Here is a 19677-nt window from a genome sequence, read left to right on the forward strand (position 1 = left end):
TCCTGCTGAGCTAACTTGATTGAGAAGCTGAGGCTGAGGCTGTTTGTTCACTGTGCTTGTTAAAACCATGAGGCAGCTGCTGGGCTAGTGAAACAAGTTGTGCACGGATAGGGGCTGCTGTCATAAATCACTTCCCCACTGATTGCCCCAGGTCAAGCATTTAAAGATGTAGAGAGGTATCTGTTAAGGGGGCTTAGTGCCAGAAGTGTTTGAGGTACATTTGAGGTATGGAAGGATGAGGCAATGCTTAGCACAGGAGCCTGGGGTTGTCTCTCACTTCAGTTCCCTGCTGCACTACAGGCTCTTGAACAGTGAGGGTTTAACCACCCAATCAGCTGGTGCCTAACCCTAAATTCCTGCTGGTGGCAGCTCAAAGCTCCCTCAGTCCCTGGTGCCTAGTGCCTCATTTCCTATAGGCTAGTTCGGTCCTGCCCCACCTCAGCACACTGGCTGGGATAAATCCAGTTGGCTTACTTAACTCTGACCAGGCACTGGTGGGGGAATCCTGGCTGCTTAATTCAAGACTGAATTCCACAGGGCAAGCAGGAGTTGGTATTGCAGTCTAAATCCCCTTGGCAAAGCTAGCCCCTAGTCTGTGGGCCTCCACTCTCCCTCTGTAAAAGGGGGAGAGTGGTACTCCCTACTCTAGAGGGGTGTTGTGAGGACAAACATTGAACATGGGAGGTGCTCAGTATAGTACTAGGGGCCACAAGTACCTTACAGCTTCCACAGGGTAGGAGAACCCCCTTGTGAGAGGCATCACCTACCTGCAGAGATGAAATCAGACCTTGGTGCCTGTTAAGCCCATTGTGGACTCTCTCCTGTTACTACTTCCAAGAACACACTACAAGAGCTTGGAGAAATCTTTTATTGGCACAATTGTTCCATTCAGCTACACTGAAGCCATGTTAATATTGGATAAGTGATTACAACAGAAGTTAAGAGTCCCCATTTAAACAAAATGCAAGTCTCCTACACCACAGGTGATGCAGTGTTACTCACTGCAGGAGCCAGGCATCTCTCCAGTAAGCAACATCCTATTCCAGCTTGTTACACTGACAGCAGTTAACTGAGTTAGTGCCATCACCTCCCACAAATGGTTCTTCCTACATATGTCTCCTTTTCCCCACCTATCTTCAGCTAAAATGTTTGCAGTAAGAGGATTCCCTATTTAAAAACACTCAACTAATGAAGGTGGTTGTGTGCAAAAAAGCTAGATCAGTCATCTCCAGCTGCATGTGTGCTAAGTGAGCTAAGTAAATTACAGCTTGCTCACACCAACCAGTAGCACCATGGGGGTGTGATTTCTAAAGCATTTTAACATGTGCATTAATTGGTCTATGTAGACCCTGCTGGTGCATGCTCTAGGTTCCCCTGTGCACTTTAACCTAGTTCCATTTCTATGTTAGTACACTTTAGAAGTCTAGCCCCTGTAGTGTGCATTCCCCTACCCAGCCTAAATTCAAATCTGCAGTCACTAAAGCACCCTAGGAGAAAATCCCCATTGCAGAGGCTGCATGCTGCCCAAAGTCTGCTTTCAACTAATCTGCTGACCTGCCCTCTGAGATAAGCAGCTGCCTGGAAGAGAGGACACAATCCTGCCCAATTTATTTTATCTGTAAGCCCCAGACTGGCCTTCATCTGAACACCAGTCACTTTAGTTCAGTTATGTGTTCTTAGCATCCATGGGCCACTGTAACAGGCTGCTTGATCACATCCCATCACCCCCCAGACCCAAGACCCCCAAGCTGTAATAAATGGTTGAGGAGCCAAGTGGTTTACACAAAAATAAAAAAACTAAACAGCAGCAGAGGAAGATATTTATGAAAAGCTTAAGATGGCAAAGAGCCTTGTTCTACTCCATCTAGAGCCAATATTGTGCCATTAAGAGGCTCCTCCACTCAGGAAACAAGGTTAGCAAATAAACCTAGGTATGAGTTTTCAAAAGTGCATGTGCAATGTCCACTACGTACAGACAAGGGTTTGCACATACCCACTTCTGAGAAGCTAGGCCTCTGGGCACGCTGCAGTGCAGAAGTCAAACTTGGGGACAGCAGCCAGCAAGGCTGCTGCAGTAGCATGCATCACATCAGAGATGGAAGAGACCCCCTAGGTCATCCAGTCCGGCCTCCCTGACCCTGCATGTACTTTGGCCTGTCCTGTTGCATTTCCAAAATGAAGTGATTGCTTCACCCATGCTTGGATGACAGGGTTCACTGAATTAGGCAGGTAAAGGCCAGAGTGTCTCAGTCACCCTCATACTGTGGTGAGAGATTAGCAATGTCACTACTAGCGCCATCCTTTGAGAAGGGAATGCTTGTGGGGGCCGATGCCACACAAACTGGCTTGGGAGCGGAGAGCTCCAGCAGAGAAGGCAGCTAGCACATGAATACAGAAGCCACCTCCTTCATCCCCACCACACAACTAAACAAGATAAAAGGCTTTAATATGTAGCTTCAACCATAGTCTCAAGAGTGCAGGCTCTGTGCCCAGCCTGCGCCTGGTTATAAGAATCAGAGGTGTGATTTGATCTCTTCAGCTGCACCCAAGCCAGGGAGTTAGATCCTCTTCCAGTACAGTTCTGTTTTGGGGATGCCAGCCACTATCTCGGATTCGATTCCACAGTGGTCCTGCCCTCGGAGGATTTTAAAGAAACCTGGAGAGGTTTTAAAGAGAGTCACTAATCCCACATGGGAGAGAAAAAAGTCACTTACAACCTGGGGCATTCTTACTTTCCAGACTGGCATCAAACTCTCCCTGGGGCATGACTCCTTGAGTTCCTTCGAGGAAGGAGAGGCCCAGGCACCCCTCTAGACTAGTTAGATGATATATGCTTAGTTACTGCACTTCTGCTGAGACTCCCTGTTACACCTAATTACAACATCTGTGTAAATACTCACAGGTCAGCTCCCCACACAGGTGAGGTCCTTTTATTACACTTTGAGGGCCATAGAGTGCCTCAACCAATGGATTTATCCCCTCCCCACCCCTGGAGGGAGCTCTGACAGAGGGAACTGAGGTACAGGGTAGAGAATGACTTGGCCCCGGATCACACATGGCGTCTGGCTAAGCCAGGAACTGAACCCATGTCTCCTGCCCCCCTGCCCAGTGAACCATCCCACCACACCACCTTCCCCTCCCCAGCAGAGTTGCTTCTGCCACTGTGTTTCCTCTCTGGTGTCACACAATTAAGGGCATGAAGGCTACTGATAAACTACTTCCCTCATCTCACTTCCTGGTCTGAAGCCATGGGGCAGGTAAGGCTCACCAAAACCCAAACCCAGGGGATTTCCCATGGGTCCCAAATGCCACTGGCACTGAGAGTAACTTCCTAGCTGACCCTGGGCAAGTCCCTTTCGCTCTCAGTTCCCCCTCAGAGTGGAGGGGAAGGCTTCATGTTTCAAAGGGGTGTTGTGAGGACAGATGGGAGATGCTCTGAGTACCAGGGTGAGGAAAGCCGTAGGAAAGCCTACAAAGGCAGGCTCAGTCAGCATCAGGAGGGCCCTGCTGGAGAAACCCCACCACCCATATCCTACAGAGAGTCATACAACCAGATGTGCAATGGGCATTTCATGGGCGGTGGTGTCTAAGCTCACTGACTGCAGGGTTTAGCTCTACCAGGCTAGGTCAGTACGTTCCTGCTGAACAAACAGAATCTGGCTATTCCTACCCAGCCAAGAGAGGGTCTTCTCAACTCCTGCTTCCTAAGAGAGCACCAGTTATATCAGGATTTAAAGATAGGGAGATTAACTCTGTAGAAAGAAAAACAAATCCACAATTCTGGTCTGCCCCAAAGTACATCCTGGCTGCTTACCATTGTCACCCCAGTCAGTGTTCCAGGAGTTCGCAGCCAGCCAGTAGGGCGTTTGATTTTCTACGCCCCAGCCAAGGATTCTGATAGCATGGCCACCAACCTCTCCCCCAGAGACATGCTGGTAAACACCTGCAGGGGGCGAGAGGAAACGAGGAGACACTAGACCCCACGGCCAGTCAAGGGCCCCAGTTTTCCAACCGTGGACTCCACTTAGGGGGACTTAAACTAATGAAAGGACATCAATTCTATTAATGCTTTAAAATTTGGCTAAACTTCTGTCTGAGTTTCCCCAGTACACGATAAACTACAATGAGGGGGGTCAGGCACGTACCCAAACATAACCGCATCTGCCTTACTGGGTATGAAGCTTTACGCTTGCCCAGCATGGTTATTTTGAAGGCCGAGAGAGGCTGCTTGTGATCAGTCTGACATTCCTTCTAACCCAACCCAGAGAGCGTCCCCCTGGCTCCTGGCCAGTAACTTGTGGTAGGGCAATGCCCACCCCCTCGGTCATGGTCTGTGAAGCATCTGCTCAGCTAACACGCCACAGCCTAGTTGTCATGCTTACCTGACTTGTACATGAGGAAGTCCTCGTACACGGCAAACGCTCCCTCTACTGGGCCGTTCTTGTAGATCTCGGCCATTATCTCCTTCTCACTGGAAGGGACGTTGTACGACGTAGCTCCTGCGGAGCAGAAGCAGATACAGCTCAGCAGAAGTTGTGGGCACCTACGTCAACCCACCCAGACTCAGTGCAAGCTGCAGTGGTTAGCCTCCAGTATCTTCACTGGGAGCCAGTCTGCTCTGAGGTCCATGCAGGACTCTGCCATGGAGGTGGGAGTGTACTCCTGAGCACTGGAGGATGTGAAATTAGAAGCCACTAATTGACTTGGCTCCCAGTCAAAAAACAAAACAAAAAGATGACAATAGTCAGTCAAGCTGGTTGAGCCACACTTCACTACCCCTCATGGCAGGGGACGAGTTTCCTCCATCTTACAGATTTAACTTTCCTACGTAATCAATGAAAGCTGCAGTCAGCTATAGCAGGAGAAGGCTCATCATGCAGCATCATGTCACCCGATTTGCCAGTGCAGTTTACAGACACTTATGAGATGTTGGATATTTGGCTTTTTTGCAGGGATGCAGCTAGACAGAGCCTCCTGCAAGACCTAGAGTGCCCAGCACAAGTGAGAGCAGAGTGTGCCTCAGTTTCACCATCTGGCGAAGCCCCAGTACAGGAAACCCATGGAGAGTTCAGGGAACTTCCAATATGGGGTTCACTCTGGCACGAAGGACTCTAACCTCAGCTGACAAGCAACAAACCCTTTCTGTGTTTTAATTCAGAAGGGGAAGGAGGATTCAAGGCAAGAGCTCCTTGGGAACGTGCATAGTCCAGGAACAGAGACCCCCCCAGAGCCAGTGGAAGTTCTGCCAGAGCGCCCACCGTGCTGGTTTCTACACCTGCACAGCACCATGGCTAGGGCACGACAAGGGCTTGGGCCTGCGGACACCAGAGGCAGAGCTCGGGGGCGCAGAGCCCATGCACTCTGAATGGCTCGCCTGTGAAGGGACACGATAGAGGGCTCCCATGCGGTGCCTCTTCTCTCAGCAGGGGCATGTTTTTACTGTGGTTCTAAGCACAGTCACCCGTCCACCCGCAGCCAGAGGGTCTCACGCTGGACTGGGGGCACTGGCTGGTGGCCCCCAGGGCACTGGCTGGTGGCCCCCAGGGCACTGGCTGGTGGCCCCCAGGGCACTGGCTGGTGGCCCCCAGGGCACTGGCTGGTGGCCCCCAGGGCACTGGCTGGTGGCCCCCAGGGCACTGGCTGGTGGCCCCCAGGGCACTGGCTCTCCTCGTTTCTAATGCAGCACATTAAAAAGCAACAGCTCAAAATACACTGGACACCCAAGTGCTGTGGTGGCCAGAGGGACATTCCACCCCGCGCAGGAAGGCCGGTGGGTGAGACACACACTTTCCATTAAGATATGAACCATGCTAGGGGCCCCGAGTACCCCTGTTCACGTAATGCTCACAGCTATGAGCCAAGGCCATGGTGTTGACCGCCGGCGCAGGCAGGCCATTAGGCCATTTTCAGAATCTAAAGGCAAGAGACGTGCACGGGTCTAGTGTAGACCGGGGCAAGTGGCTTCCTCTTACCGAAGTGCTTGTCATTCTCATATGAAGGCGAGTAGCCTGCTTCACAGTGTTTGTCGCACCTGGGGGTGTCCCCTTGCTCCCCAGTGCACGGGGGGCGTGACCCATTGACGTGGTGCTCGCATGGAGGGATGGAATATGGTCTGCAGCCTGTTGGGTTAGACAGAAGAGGTCATACAGCTTCTCCTGCACCAGCCTCTTTCGAACAGAGGCTGCTCTCCCAGAGTGCTGCAGGGCCCCACGGACTCCACCACCCCACAGCCCCTTGCCCCAACACGCTCAAATCCTTAAGTGATGCAGTGATATCTTCCAGAGTCGGCCTGAAACAGCTCCTTCTGCAGACACATAACCTACCCATTCATCTCAGGGAGTTCTCTGAAACCTAACGATAAACTAAGTCACATCTCCAATACCTCCACTGCTGATGGATAGAAATGAACAGCCAGCAAATGCACTCAGCCCATATCCTCAAACAACCCCCTTCATGCTTCCCTAGGGCCAAGCGTCCCCACCCCAGTTACTAGCGCTTCCATCCCCTCTCCCCGATGTTTAACTGTGTTGTCAGTACGAGCGTCTGCAGCATCAAACTTGACAAAAATATTAGTATGACAATGGACATATTAGCTTTCGTAACTCAAATGTTTAACACTCCTGCAGAGATCCCAGCCTGCTGCAGAATCCAGGGACTGTAGGAATTTAGGTCCAGTTTACCATGGGGGCCTGGCAATTATGCACCACAAACCTTCCAGTGCACAGGGAAGAGAATGACATATGGTGACTTGCCTGAGCTACCATAAGAGAAATGTCTGTTAAAGCCAAACCTTGCATCCCCACATTCCTTACATCAGAGCCATTCGTCATCTATAAAAGACGAACTAGTCGCTGGTCCCCAGTAAGACAGATCTGAAGCTGCCCGGCAGTCGTTTATGAATGCTGTGGCTGTGTTGTAAGGATGCTTACCATGTGCATACATACGGCGCGATTGTCTGATAACGCGAAGAGGAAGGAAGAGTGGGTGTCTGGGTGTACGTAGATCTTTCCCAGGACGCTTTAAAAACACAACACTAGAGCCGCCTCCAACATCCTGCCGAGCTCTAACTGGCAGCAGGGCCAAGCTCAGGACAGGGAGAGAGCAAGCCTCTGGCTGCATTTAAAAGTCAGTCTCCCAAGGGCAGAAGGAGCGCCAAGTTGAACCCAGACCTCGAGGGGTCAGGAGGGGTGGGAGTAAGCCCAACAGGTCTAGGTGAGACAGACACCTTCTGGTTTAAAAACCTCTTCTCTCCTATGCTTGTTTCAGTAGCTACACAAACAAAATTTGGCTGGTTTGGGTCACTGGGCTCACCATTGGTCACAAAGGGAAAGGGCTGCTGGGGTAAGCGGGGGTCACGCACAGGGGACGGCAGCCCAGGACCCTGTCTAGGAGCAGGAAGATTGTGGGATTCTACCCCAAGGAAGGAGACGGCCTAAGGCCTCATACTGGTTTCAGGGTGTGTGGGTGGGTGCATGCAGACCAGAGAAGGGGTCAGAGGTGCAGCTAGCCCTGTAACCGTGACACCCACATAGTCCAACTCCCTCGGTTAGCATTGACAGCCTGCATGGCTTCTGGCTTACCTATGTGGGAGTCATAGAGCCCGCCAGACACCAGGCCTTTCTCAGTCCAGTACCCCCACGCTCCAGAAGGATAGCCGCCATTACACCTGCAAGAACCACCACGGGCATGTCAGTCACAAATCCCAGGCCCAGCCATTAGCTCAGCTTCCACATTGGTCTTTGGGTGAAGGGGTCTGGCACAGCCAGAGGGCCGCTTTTGACACAAGCCAGTTCATCTAGTAACACTTGAGCACACGCACTAGAGAATTAAGATGCTCGGAGTATGGAAGCGGATCGTTGATGGTCAGGCTCCCACTACAATAGAACTGTTACAGCTTGGAGCAGCCAGGTGGGGGAGAGGCTTATTCCTAGCTGGTTTGCCTCTCTAGATCTCAGTGCTTAAAGGAGGGTTGCAGGGTAGCAATACATAGTTCCTCTTTACAGATGGGGAAACTGAGGCACAGAGTGGTGAAGGGACTTGCTCATGGTCCCGCAGCAGGCTAATGGAAGAGCTGAGGACAGAGCCTAGGTCTCCCAAATCCCAGTCAATACTCTGGCCATTAGGACGCACTGCCTCCTCTTTGGTTACAAGCAATATTTGCTGCCTACGTCCTTTTCATCAGCGGCTTTACAGGCCTCTGCCCCCAAGGAACACTGTGCCCACTCGACTGAAGGATAACTGGAACCAGGTGTGCCCAAAGCCATACAGCCAGTAGCAGCAGAAAGAGAACCCAGGAGTCCTGACTCCCAAGCTCCTGGTCTAAAAGGCAGGGCCTGCTCTGCACCCGCCAAGTGTAACTTTTCAGTTTGTGCATGACGTGAGACAGGGAAATACAGCAACACTGGGGTTAGCACAGGGTCCAGATGGTCACAGACCCCGATCCTGCAGACAGACACTTACGCACTTGCTTAACTCAAAGAACATGAGTGGTCCCAGTGCAGCAAAAGAGTCCACACATGCTTGCAGTTAAGACCAGGCATAATCTGCTTGCAGGTCAAAGCTTTACACTAACTCGCTCTCATGCGGGCTCTTCTACCAACCAGTCAAAGGGGAAGCTAATCTGACACCCTGGAGTTCTACTCCTGCATGATTTAGTATTTCTGCCAACGTTCCAGTTTGGAGAGAAGCCACAGAAAAAAGTGTGGCCATCACACTGAAGCTTCCAGTCCCAACTCAAAAGGGAGAGTATAAACTCATTCCATTTCTGTCAAAGCCTCAGTTTAGGGAGATGGCCTGGAGGTTGCGAGTTAGATCTAGGACTTTACACAGCTGTAAGATCTTCAATGACCAGCATGAAGATGGATCAAAATGATGGGAGTCTTCCCCCCACCCCCCAATACCATTTGTTTCCCGTCGAACCCAGAGAGATGCCAGAAGAGCATTACCAAAGGTCCTTGGCAGCAGAGCGTGTAGGAACCCCCACCACAGAGCGGAGAACACAAGGTCACCCTTTTACACCCTAGGCACTACACAAAATATTAATATTTATTGATCCTAGACTGGAAAGTCAGGGGGAGGTCAGTGCAGTACACAGTCTGGCTCACTGGTCTATATTCTGGGCTGGCACAAAGGTCCTGCTAGCCATTTCTTTGAAGCATGAGAATTGCTCACCCCATCCCACACTCGAAGCCACAACAAGACAGCAGATCTTCTGCCGAGATTTCCACATTGATCTTGCTGTTGGTGTGCACGCAGACTCTGTCCGAAATGGCCTCCACCGCACCAAACGCCTACAAAACACAGAGGGAAGAGCATCATGCACCCTCCAAGGGAAGGGGAGGACCTGGGAGGTTTGCTACCAAGGAGACACATGACTGGACCACGCACTAAGGTGGCTCCAGTCCCAAGGGAATTTGTTCTGACTGTGTGGGCCGGAGGGTCGTGTGGGCAAGGCTGCACCTATTGGACTGATGGACATTTCAGCCAGTCTGCAAATAGAGCCCTGTGTCTTTAGAGAGCCAAGGGCAGGTGGCTGTTAAGTTCTAATAGCAGCAATGTTTCCCACCTCGCCAGGTGTACCCCGGATCACTGCGCAGGGCTCCTCTAAGATGGAGTTTTTATGAGTGCATGTCCCAGTCCAGTGTTTGGAGACAGAGATGCTACCGCAGCCCATGGAGGCTTGGATTCTCTTGGAAGATAAGGCAGCATAGACCACACACACTCACCTCTCACTACACAGACTGTCAGGCCCCCTCCTCCTTTTGTGAGGCATGATACCTTGCACCACAGTGGTTATGCCATGTGTTGAGACAGCTTCTCTGCAGTTTAATGGCAAACCCGCACATCCCCGGAGTAATTCTGAGCAGCACATTCTGTGCACGCCGAGCTAATTAAGCCACCAGGAACAACGGCAGTGAAGCTGCAGACGCATAGGCGGTGGCACGAGCTAGCCCTGCCTGCCCAGGACTCTGGGTACATCCTTGAGTGGCATGCTACAGCTTTATGGCTATTGTTACTGGAGCTTGCTTTGATCTAGCTCGTTCAGGTACATCTGCATGGCTGCAGCCACAGCGGATTGCTCCCTGTTAGCAGTATGATCCTCTTACCCAACAAGAGCCACAGGAGCCCTGGTCTCTGATCTCGTTAATGGTTGGACAATTTGGCCACTGGTCCCGGGAGTCAAAGCTGTCCGGCAAGTTCATCTCTCCAGCAAACTCGGCCCTGTAATGGAAGGCAGCCATCCAAGTTACATGAAGGATTCATGTTGTGAGACCAAGTTAACAGAAATTGACATTTCTACACTGACTCGCTTTAGAAGAGACCCAAGACAAATGTCTCAAGGTTGAGCAGTTAGATACCCCATGACTAGGTGGGCTCAGGGTATAGTAGACCCCACCGCACTGCTCTGGGCCCAGAACAGAGGTATGGTGCAGGGGGAAGAGGAGGATATGAAGCGTTGTAGGGGTTTCCTCGCCTGGAAACACCTCTCCTCTCCCACCCTTCAAAAGAGCCCCATGTGTTACACTCTACAGTACGGCAGAGCCCTGTTTATCCGCTCTAGATGGGAACAGGGCCAGATCTGATCATCAAAAACAGATAATCCAGAGAATGGGAAGTGCAAGGCTGCAGCACCCTCTCGTGGTCACAGGAGAGATGGCCCACTTCTGGACCTGCGTGCGCTGGTTGTTTGCGGAGAGCTGGATAAACGGGGTTTTACTGTAGTTCTAGTCACAGATTAAGGCCAGAAGGGTGCACTGCAGTTCTCATCTGGCCTCCTGCAAAATAAGGCTGGAAAATTCTATCATGCGATTCCTGCATCCAGCCCATAACTTCCAGCTGAGCTAGACGGACATTGGCTGTGTAAATACAAGCAGGGTTTGGAAAGCGCAGGACTGGGTGTCAGGTCTAGGTTCCATTCCCAGCACTTCCAAACTTCCGGTAGGATGCTGGATGAGTCACTTTCCCCCAACCCCATGTCTATAAGATACCGGGTGGTGTCTGGGAGCACAGCACAGACCTTCGGATGAAGGAGCTATCGAAGCACACTGCATTATTAAGAGACAGGTGGGGGAAAGGTGTGGAGGCTTGGACAAGGTGGTCCTAAGTTGGTCCCAAGTTTGAGTTGCACAAAGCCTCAAAAAAAAAACCCCAAAAAAACGCCAAGTGCTGGCAATTCACAAGTGAGCATTAGCCAAGTTCTGGAGGGAGTTCTGTTCAGTACCCCAGCAAGGGATCTCCACAACACTAGGCTCCTGTACAGGGAAAGGCTGGCAGAGGTACGGTGGAGGGGGAAAGAAGGATATGAAGCGTTGTAGGGGTTTCCTAGCTTGGAAACACCTCTCCTCTCCCACCCTTCGAAGGAGCCCCATGTGTTACACCCCACAGCACTCACCTCACCGGCAGTTTGGGCCCGTGCAGGAATGTACCACACAGTTTCTTCACATAACTCATGTCGGTATTGTGGAAATTGTGCCCAGCCTGGGGGGGGGGGGGAGGGGAGGGGGGAGAGAAGAGAGAGAACACTGAACCTCAATACCAGCAATGACCATCACCTGGCCTGTTCCAAGGAGAAACACCCAAGCATTTTCAGGGGCAACGCCTGCCCCTTAGAGCCTCCCTCTGCCAATTCTTGTGGGTTTTAGTCACAATTGCCAAGTTTCTGAAGTGTCCTCCTGCTCTTGCCAGTGAAAGACAGACCCCAAAACTAGACACCATGGCACCCGGACAGAAAGAAATGAGTCTCTGATCTACCCAAGGTACTTCTCTAGCCTCACTGCAGCTGAGCACCTCAGTCTTCAGTGTATTTCAACACTCCATGGAAATAGGGAAGTGCTACCCCCCATTCTACAGATGGGCTAAGAGACTAAGGCCCAGATCCTCGAGGGTACTTAGCTGGGGAGGGGCTAAGTCTGCAGCTGAGAACAACATTGAATCCAGGCCCCGCAAGCCTGAGGGGAGTGCCCTAACCACTGGATCACCCTTCCCCTCTCTCCCTCCTTTTAGTTGTCTCACACGCAGGCTGTAATGTGAGCTAGGGGCGCGACTCCCGGCTCCGGTACACATCTGCTGCCGATTATCACACCGTAGCTGCGCCAAGTACAAACCCGCCTGAATACCAAGGACAAAGTGACCAGGCTACTCTGATCTGTATACTCGTGCTAGTCTCCTCAAGCGAGTGCGAGTACGTGTACGTAAGCTGGGCCTTCCCTGGGGGGGTGTGGGGCCCAGGACATAGGTGCAGAGTTTCTGAACTGCTGGGGGGGGGAGGGCCCTGCCCCCTCCCCACCCCCCAAGGCCCCACTCCACTTCTTCCCACCCCTGCCTCTTCCCCCCTCGCACTTCCTGACCCTGTGAAACATCTGATCCGCAGCAGGTTGCAGGTGCTGAGAGGGAGGGGGAAGCACTGATTGGCAGGGCATGCCAGCAGGCAGGAGGCGCTGTGGGGAGGGGGAGGCTCTGGTAAGGGGGCTCCTCCCCCCGCACCTGTCCGCCGCTCACCTCCTCAGCCCGCTCGCCCAGCCGCCTCATCACGATTTTAATCGTAGCGCAGGGCCTGGAGCAGTTGCCCTGATTCGCCATACCCTAGGGACGGCTCTGCTGGGAGTCACACCCCTAGCTCATCATGGAGACAGAGCTAAAGCCTGACTGGTAACACAAGCAGGTAAGATTCAGACACACAAGTGATCATCAGTTGGGTCCCTTTCATTCTGCTACTACGCATTTGTCCTTCTATACTGGTAGATCAGGACGCAGCATGACCTGCCAACGTGAAATGAGAGCAACGCTAGCCTATTGTCCAGGTAAACACAGCCACCTGTGCCCAGCACTCCAGCAAGGAGGGATACCACTCACTGCCCGCGGAGCTTTGGGTTTCAACACGCTCTGCCTGCCATGGTAAGTCTTGCCTGATGGTTACTCCTCAGCGGGGTTTCCCCAGCACTCCAGGATAGGTCAGACAGCTTGCCCAGCTCTCTCGTTACGGCTGCTGTGTTTCGCAGGGGGTCTTTTCCTTGCAAAGCCCCCTCTCTCCAGCAGTTGTCTTCCCATCCATTCATTACTCCCAGTTAGAATCAATTAGCATCTCGAATATGCTGCACTGCTCACTCTTATCTTAACGGCCTTTTCATCAGGGTCAATGGCAGTCATATACAGCCATTGTGTAGGAGAGATAGCTCAGTGGTTTGAGCATTGGCCTGCTAAACCCAGGCTTGGGAGTTCAATCCTTGAGGGGGCCATTTAGGGATCTGCGGCAAAAATTGGGGATTGGTCCTGCTTTGAGCAGGGGGTTGGACTAGATGACCTCCTGAGGTCCCTTCCAACCCAAATACTCTACGATTGGATTGGTAAATTGGGAACATGCCTCATTCAGTACCATTTTACTGAGTGTTTAATAGCCCACTGGCTACAGCAGGTCTCATACAACCAACCGTCATGCATGGAGACACCCATTTTGCATTTCAAGGCTGGGCTAGCCAGGATTCCTCCAAAGGAGGAAAAGTCCTCTTCGCTGACAGCTCTATCAGCAGCAACCACCATCTCCTTCATTCCCAAACATGCTTTGGCCTGGTCGACATAGCTACGGTGCTCAGAGGTGTGAAAAATCCACCCTTCCTGAGCGCCAAAGCTATGGGGCTAGGTCAGCAGATACAGCTAGGTCCTGTCTACTAGCTACCATCGCTTGGAGAGTGGTGTTTCTATAGTGACGGAAAACCCAGTTCCCTTGCTATAGATGGTGTCTGCACTACAGGGCTATGCTACAGTGCCCAAACTAGGCTGCGACAGTCCCTGTAGCATAGGCATGGCCTTCCACATGAGGCTGAACCCATAGCCGGTATCGTTACTGGGAGTATGGAGGCTACATGAGCCTCATGGACAGTAGCAGCTCAGTCGGTGGGTAAGAGCCATTGTGAGCTATGGGTTATTGTCCTAGCATACACGGACCTTCAGCCTTCACGGTTGCATGTAGGTATTTTATGCTGGCAGTAAGCGATTTTGATCCAAGCTATGGGAAATGGTGCGGCAGCATACAAGAAATACGAATGACAGGCTACCCGGTGTGCATAAAGCAACATCCAGGCTGGGTTAACAGGATGCAGATTTACATCTAATCATTATACCTAGCTCTTAGATAGCGCTTTTCACCCGTGGGTCTCAAAGCACTTCACACAGAAGGTCAGTATCATTTCCCCAGCTGTACAATGGAAATAATGAAGGCAGATAAGTGAAGTGACTTCCCCAAGATCACCCAGTGGGAGAGCTGGGAATAGAACCCAAGTCTCTTGGGTCCCCTACTCCAGTGCTCTATCCTCCCAAAAGCCAATGGATTTCAGGACAGCGACCAAGAGTAGTTACCATCTGCCATCACACACATCTTTGGCTGCGACTGCATCAAATCTTGTCAGCCAAGAATACAGAGGCCGGGTCAGCGTCTGGCTGGCTGACTTTCACAGATGACCCAGATGCTGCAGGCAGTGGGGCTGGCAGTTCAGCAAGCCAGTGCCCTAACATGGCAAAAGGAGGCGCTGTGCTGCTCCCAGGATGAGAATTCTCAAGCTGCACCCACATGCTTAAAGCCCCCCTTGCCCTTTCCCAAATATACATCCGACCTGGATGAATTCCAGGTGTGCTTTTAACATCCTGTTTACATAACTGGCACTGCCAGCAGGATGCTCATTATAGGATAGTCACTTCCTGCTAACTTTGCTGTGGGGCTGACAGTTCAGAGTTTCTTATACAGTTTGAAAAGTGCTTTGAGATCTTCTGCAAGAAGAGGTGCTATGTGAAAACATACATTAATGGCTGCTTAGTGACCTATGCAAGAGGATTTCAGATCCCAGTGAACAGCTGCCAGCAAAATCCAGACATGGCAGGCAACTTTAGGAGAGGCAAAGTTTGCCTAGACACAGCTATCCAGGCTGTGCAAGGTGGTCCTTCTGAGTCAGGGCTGGAACACACTTATGGGGCAGGAATCGCATCCATCCATCCAGTCACTACCAGTGCACAGGACCACTGCTCTCCATCAGCAACCTGGCCACCAGCATCGAGCGCACAGGAGGAAAGCACCGCTACTCACCTGCCATGTAGTGTTGAGTTTGTTGATGTAGTTGACCAAATCGTGTGAGAGGGGAGCAAAGTAGGGGATGCTGCGGGCACTCACGAGGGTCACGAGGATACACAGGGCAGACACAGACTGCCACATCTTGGTCACAGAGCAGTACTCTTCACCTGGAAACAGATCCACACGTCAATCCATGCACTGCATCTGCCTACATGCACAGCTAACCCCTTCCTAACTGGTGTTCTTCCTGGCAAGGACTTGTAGAAACAGATGCCAGCTATTGTTAGGCAGAGCCTGTCACGTGATTATAAGCAGGGTAATGACACACACTGCAAGTGAGCAGAGAAGGATATTGTAGGGAGGGGGCTGTGCTGCTTTGTTAGACTCACAGTACTGCACTGGTTGCCAAAAGGATCGCATGCAGAGACCTCCAGAATTGCACCAATCCATTCCTCTTCCCTGCCAACAACTTAAATAAAACTCGGTGCAAAGCTATTCATTTGTGTTATATAATGCCAAAGGATCTTCGTGAAAGGTCCGTCCTCCTGTTTTCAAGGCAAATTAGTTTACGAGAACTACCCCCCCACACACACCCCCGAACTTCAATCCCAAAGTGCTCATGGCAAATCAGTAGGTGGCACTCTCCCCTTTGAATCAGTGCCCAAGCAGGATGGGTAAGAGGCACTGTACTGCTGGAGATGGCCTTTGAGTCCTGACATTCTGTCATTATGGCCCTGCCCACCCTAGGGAATTTTAGCAGCAGCAGGAATCTTTTGCTAAAACCCCTAGCGCAGGCAGGGCTCACAGGCCTTCTCATGAGAGATGGGGGGTCAACCTCTGTGTGTCTTGGGACTAAGAGCTGGGTCTTTTAGCATGGGCAACAGAAGCTCATGCTTTAAGACTACCAATCCAGAGGCACAGCGTTACACAAACCTCATGTTGTGGATGGAGCAGACAAAAGGTAAAATTTTCAAGTTTTGCTTTTGAAGATTTAGTTACATTCATGCAACTTTTCCAAAACAGAGAAGACCCCAGAAGCGCCACGGCTTGGGCCGTGGGTTTAAATGGCTTAAACAGAACAAAAATATTCTCCATTGCTAAGAGGAAGAGTACAATGAAGACACAAGTGACCTGTACCTTCTCTTTATGGCTTTTTGGTACAACAGGACTTCTGCAAAGCCCCATTCTGAACTCCATCCCAGAGCAGTTAGTGGCTATTGATTCAGTTATGCTTGAGGTCCTAAGAGAATGCATACCAACTGCTCCCCCATGCATCCACCCTTCAGGATGGGAAAGGGAGCCAAAGGTGTCAAACCACAGCCCTGCACAGACGACAATCAGAAAGCTCTTTGGGGCAAAGACTAAGCGTAAGGGTGCGTCTACACTGCAATCACATCCCCACAGTTAGCCCGTGTCAGCTGACTTGGACTCATGGGGCTCAGGCTTTGAGGCTGTTTACCTGCCATGTAGACATTTGGGATCAGGTTGCAGCTCGTTTGGACCCTCCCACCTCACAGGGTCCCCAGCCGCAAGCCCAAACGTCTACACTGGCATTCAACAGCCCCTGAGCCCGAGCCAGTTGGCCTGGGCCAGCTGCAAGTTTTTAATAGCGGCCTGCCAAGTACCCAGTGCCAGTAGCTTTAGCAGTGCTGATGGAGTCCTTTATGCAGAGATCAATTCAACTGAAGGGCGCTCACTGACCACCAGCTACCTCCTCCCACTCAGAGCTAAGTTTCCAGAGCACATCTCTGAGTGATCTTTACTGCTAACGTCATTCTGGCCATTTCCAGAGTTTACATGTACTTTTTTCTTTGAGAGGGGAAACCACAAGAACTCCCCTGGAAGAAAAGTTTCTGACCTTGTAAATGTTATTTATTTTTAACCTAACCCTTCTTATATCAGCACTTTCAGTGGGACGCAACTTGAAATCCAGACTCTGTTTCACCGAGAAGTTAGTAGTTTCAGACACTGCCCCCAGATCCCCTTCTAGTTTATGGTTTTTAGTCACAGTTTCCTGTATGGTTAAGGTTTCTCTCCCCTCTTGCTGTGTGAGAAGACCTACACAAATACAGGAAACTGACTAACATGGCTGGAGGGGGATGGATTGTGAAACTGACAATACACAAAACACTGTCAAATGCACAAATACTGACAAGAGAAAAAAAGATTCTGTTTTCCTCTAGTCACACTTGGGAGTTACTTGGAGGAATATTTCAAACACAAGTGTGATTTTTAAACTGTAAACATCCTCTAATTACCCATGGCAACCTGATAAACATAGGCTAGCCTTACTGGTCCTACCCAATGCCCAGAAAGGAGTCATTCATATTACTGAGCAATCCTCATCCTCCCCTTTTAGATTATGCTGCAGGGGAGGGAAGTGCAGGAATTCTATACCCAACCATAGCTCCCAGTAGCCATTAAAGGTGCAACACTTGCTTAATTACATCCCCTTGCACCTCCCAGAAAGCCTCCTTATACAAAGAGTCAAGCCACTGATAGTTACAGTTGGATACTTTGGCCAAATCTTTCATAGATTTCTTAGACGCTATTTCCCAAACAATAAACTTCTATTAACTTAGATCCAGGGTCACCCAACTACAGAGCCCACTGATGCCAACTATAACGAGCACAATGCCTCATCTACACTGCACTTTTCAGATCCCCTTCTCTACTTCATCTGCCTCTTCCTTCCACCACTCCAGCCCACAGAGGTAGAGTTGGCCATTGTATAACAACCATACTATCCCTTAGCTATTGCATTCAGCATCACTCGCTAGTGAGAGACACAGGGCTCATTTCTACCCACCTCCACTCACAGTTGGGCAAGAGGGTTCAGAAGGCACCGAGAAGAAGCTGCCTCACATGCTAGATCAGCTGCCACTGCCAACAGAATGGATAAGCATTTCACTGCTTTTATTTTAGCAGAAACATTCAGCAAGCCAGCAATGTCATTAGGTTTCAGAGTCAACAGCTGGGCAGAAAACAGGCATGCTAAGGGCTCAATTCACTAATACCCTGTGCCTCAAGTAATCATTTATGTCAGTGGAAAGCAAGCGTAACTCACTATCAAGTCGTTCTACACTCACTCACCACTGATGTAAGTGGCTAGGCCACACAGGGGAATGCTGAATCAGACCTCGAGCGGCTGCAGAGCCAAGTGAGCCACCACTGCACTGAGTCAAATCCCAATGGCTTTTTTCCACAGCCACAAGGGCTAGAATCTTAAATATAATATTAAATTCTGCAGAACTGTAGTCTTCTATGATGGGTCAGATGAAAACATCCAGCAGACTGCTCTAGATCAGAGAGAATGTGTTTAACAGTCTTCTTGGGAGGCAGCGTTTAGACAGGCTACCGTTTCAGATGTAGGCTACCAGACGATACTTCAGTTCTGGTGCTGCAGGATTTAGCACCATCCTACGGAAGAACTGCTGGCCCAGGCAAACTTTTGCCAAATTCTTAGTTGGGGCATCCATCTGATGAAGTGGGTTTTAGCTCACGAAAGCTTATGCTCCAATAAATTTGTTAGTCTCTAAGGTGCCACTAGTACTCCTCGTTCTTTTAGTTGAGAGAGGCACTGTCTGAGGGCCAGATTTTCCCAGGGCTCAGACAGCATAACTTGGACCAGAGTTTCAAGAGCTCCACTCCCACTTTAGGCACTTAAATAAAGTGGCCACATTTTCAAGTGCCGATCATCCACCATCTCCCAAGGGTGCAGAGCTCTTTGGAAAAATCTGGCCCCAAGAGCCCTAAGCATATGTGTTAGCCTAAAACTCGGTTCTAATCTAATATTCCCTCTGCAGTCTTGAGCAGGTCACTGAACTGCCACTGTAAGAGGAGGATGCATGTACTTTCCTACCTCAGAAAGATCAGAATACGTAACTGGCATTTGTCCGGCATTTAAGATATAAAAGCACTTTGTAAATTGCAGGGTTTTGTTTTTAGACAGTGGGGCAACTAGTGGGACTCAAAGACAGCTCTACAGAGTTTCAGTATTAGTTGACAGCACTTTGTTTGTACAAAATCGGAGACAGAGAAGGTTGTGAATTCATATCAGATTCCGCAATCTGAGACACTGAGGTAGAGACCGTTGCTCTCCAGTGAGCCAGAACCAAATTGAAAACAAATACACGCTCTCTGCATTTAAGTTCGGTCCGCAGCCAGAGAGATGTATAGCTTTTAAGCAGCCTGATTCTTCTATTGTATTTGTTCAGCAAAGCAATTCAGTACTTAAAAAAAACCACAACATGTAACGAGACCGCCCCAGTGTATCAGTGAGTGAGTCTGGCAGAACAAGCTGCTGCTAAGTTTCTCACAAGAATCAAAAAGCGGAATGTTTGCTGACATCTTCCTGCCTGCTTTCGACCCGCTAGCCTGGGGCATAAAGATTCTGAAGAGGCTTTAAGTCTGGTTCAAGGTGAGAGGCAAAGCAGCAAACAGGACTCAGCTAAGCACCAGTTTGTGCCCAGTTCCCCCACCCTGGGCGCAGCTGGATTACACACTGAAGTGACTGGCTAGTATTCTGTTGTGCTCCCACCACTTCCTCTTCTCTCCACACAGTTTTCTTTTTTAGTTGCACTTGATCAGTCCCTCTTTAATCAGCTGGTATCACACTC

The 19677-nt window shown here is 50.5% G+C and overlaps 1 protein-coding gene across 2 annotated transcripts in view; it reads right to left on the reverse strand.

Moving 5' to 3' along the window:
* Positions 1–854: 854 nt before the first annotated feature.
* Positions 855–19677, reverse strand: part of CTSB (cathepsin B) — a 28034-nt gene continuing 9211 nt past the window's right edge. Inside the window, exons 1-10 of one of the 2 annotated variants that reach the window (XM_077812379.1) lie at positions 17868–17884; positions 15074–15225; positions 11393–11478; positions 10107–10221; positions 9172–9290; positions 7581–7666; positions 5973–6119; positions 4383–4499; positions 3815–3943; positions 855–2656 (exon numbers count right to left, since the gene is read on the reverse strand). In XM_077812379.1, the coding sequence (XP_077668505.1) occupies positions 2559–2656; positions 3815–3943; positions 4383–4499; positions 5973–6119; positions 7581–7666; positions 9172–9290; positions 10107–10221; positions 11393–11478; positions 15074–15199 (1023 nt within the window). In that variant the 5' untranslated portion in view covers positions 15200–15225; positions 17868–17884 and the 3' untranslated portion in view covers positions 855–2558. Of the gene's footprint in view, positions 2657–3814; positions 3944–4382; positions 4500–5972; positions 6120–7580; positions 7667–9171; positions 9291–10106; positions 10222–11392; positions 11479–15073; positions 15226–17867; positions 17885–19677 lie in introns of those variants that run through there. The other variant, XM_077812378.1, reaches the window with a different exon arrangement.

The sequence above is a fragment of the Eretmochelys imbricata genome, chromosome 3 (assembly GCF_965152235.1).
Source record: "Eretmochelys imbricata isolate rEreImb1 chromosome 3, rEreImb1.hap1, whole genome shotgun sequence".
Classification (NCBI taxonomy): Eukaryota; Metazoa; Chordata; order Testudines; family Cheloniidae; genus Eretmochelys; species Eretmochelys imbricata.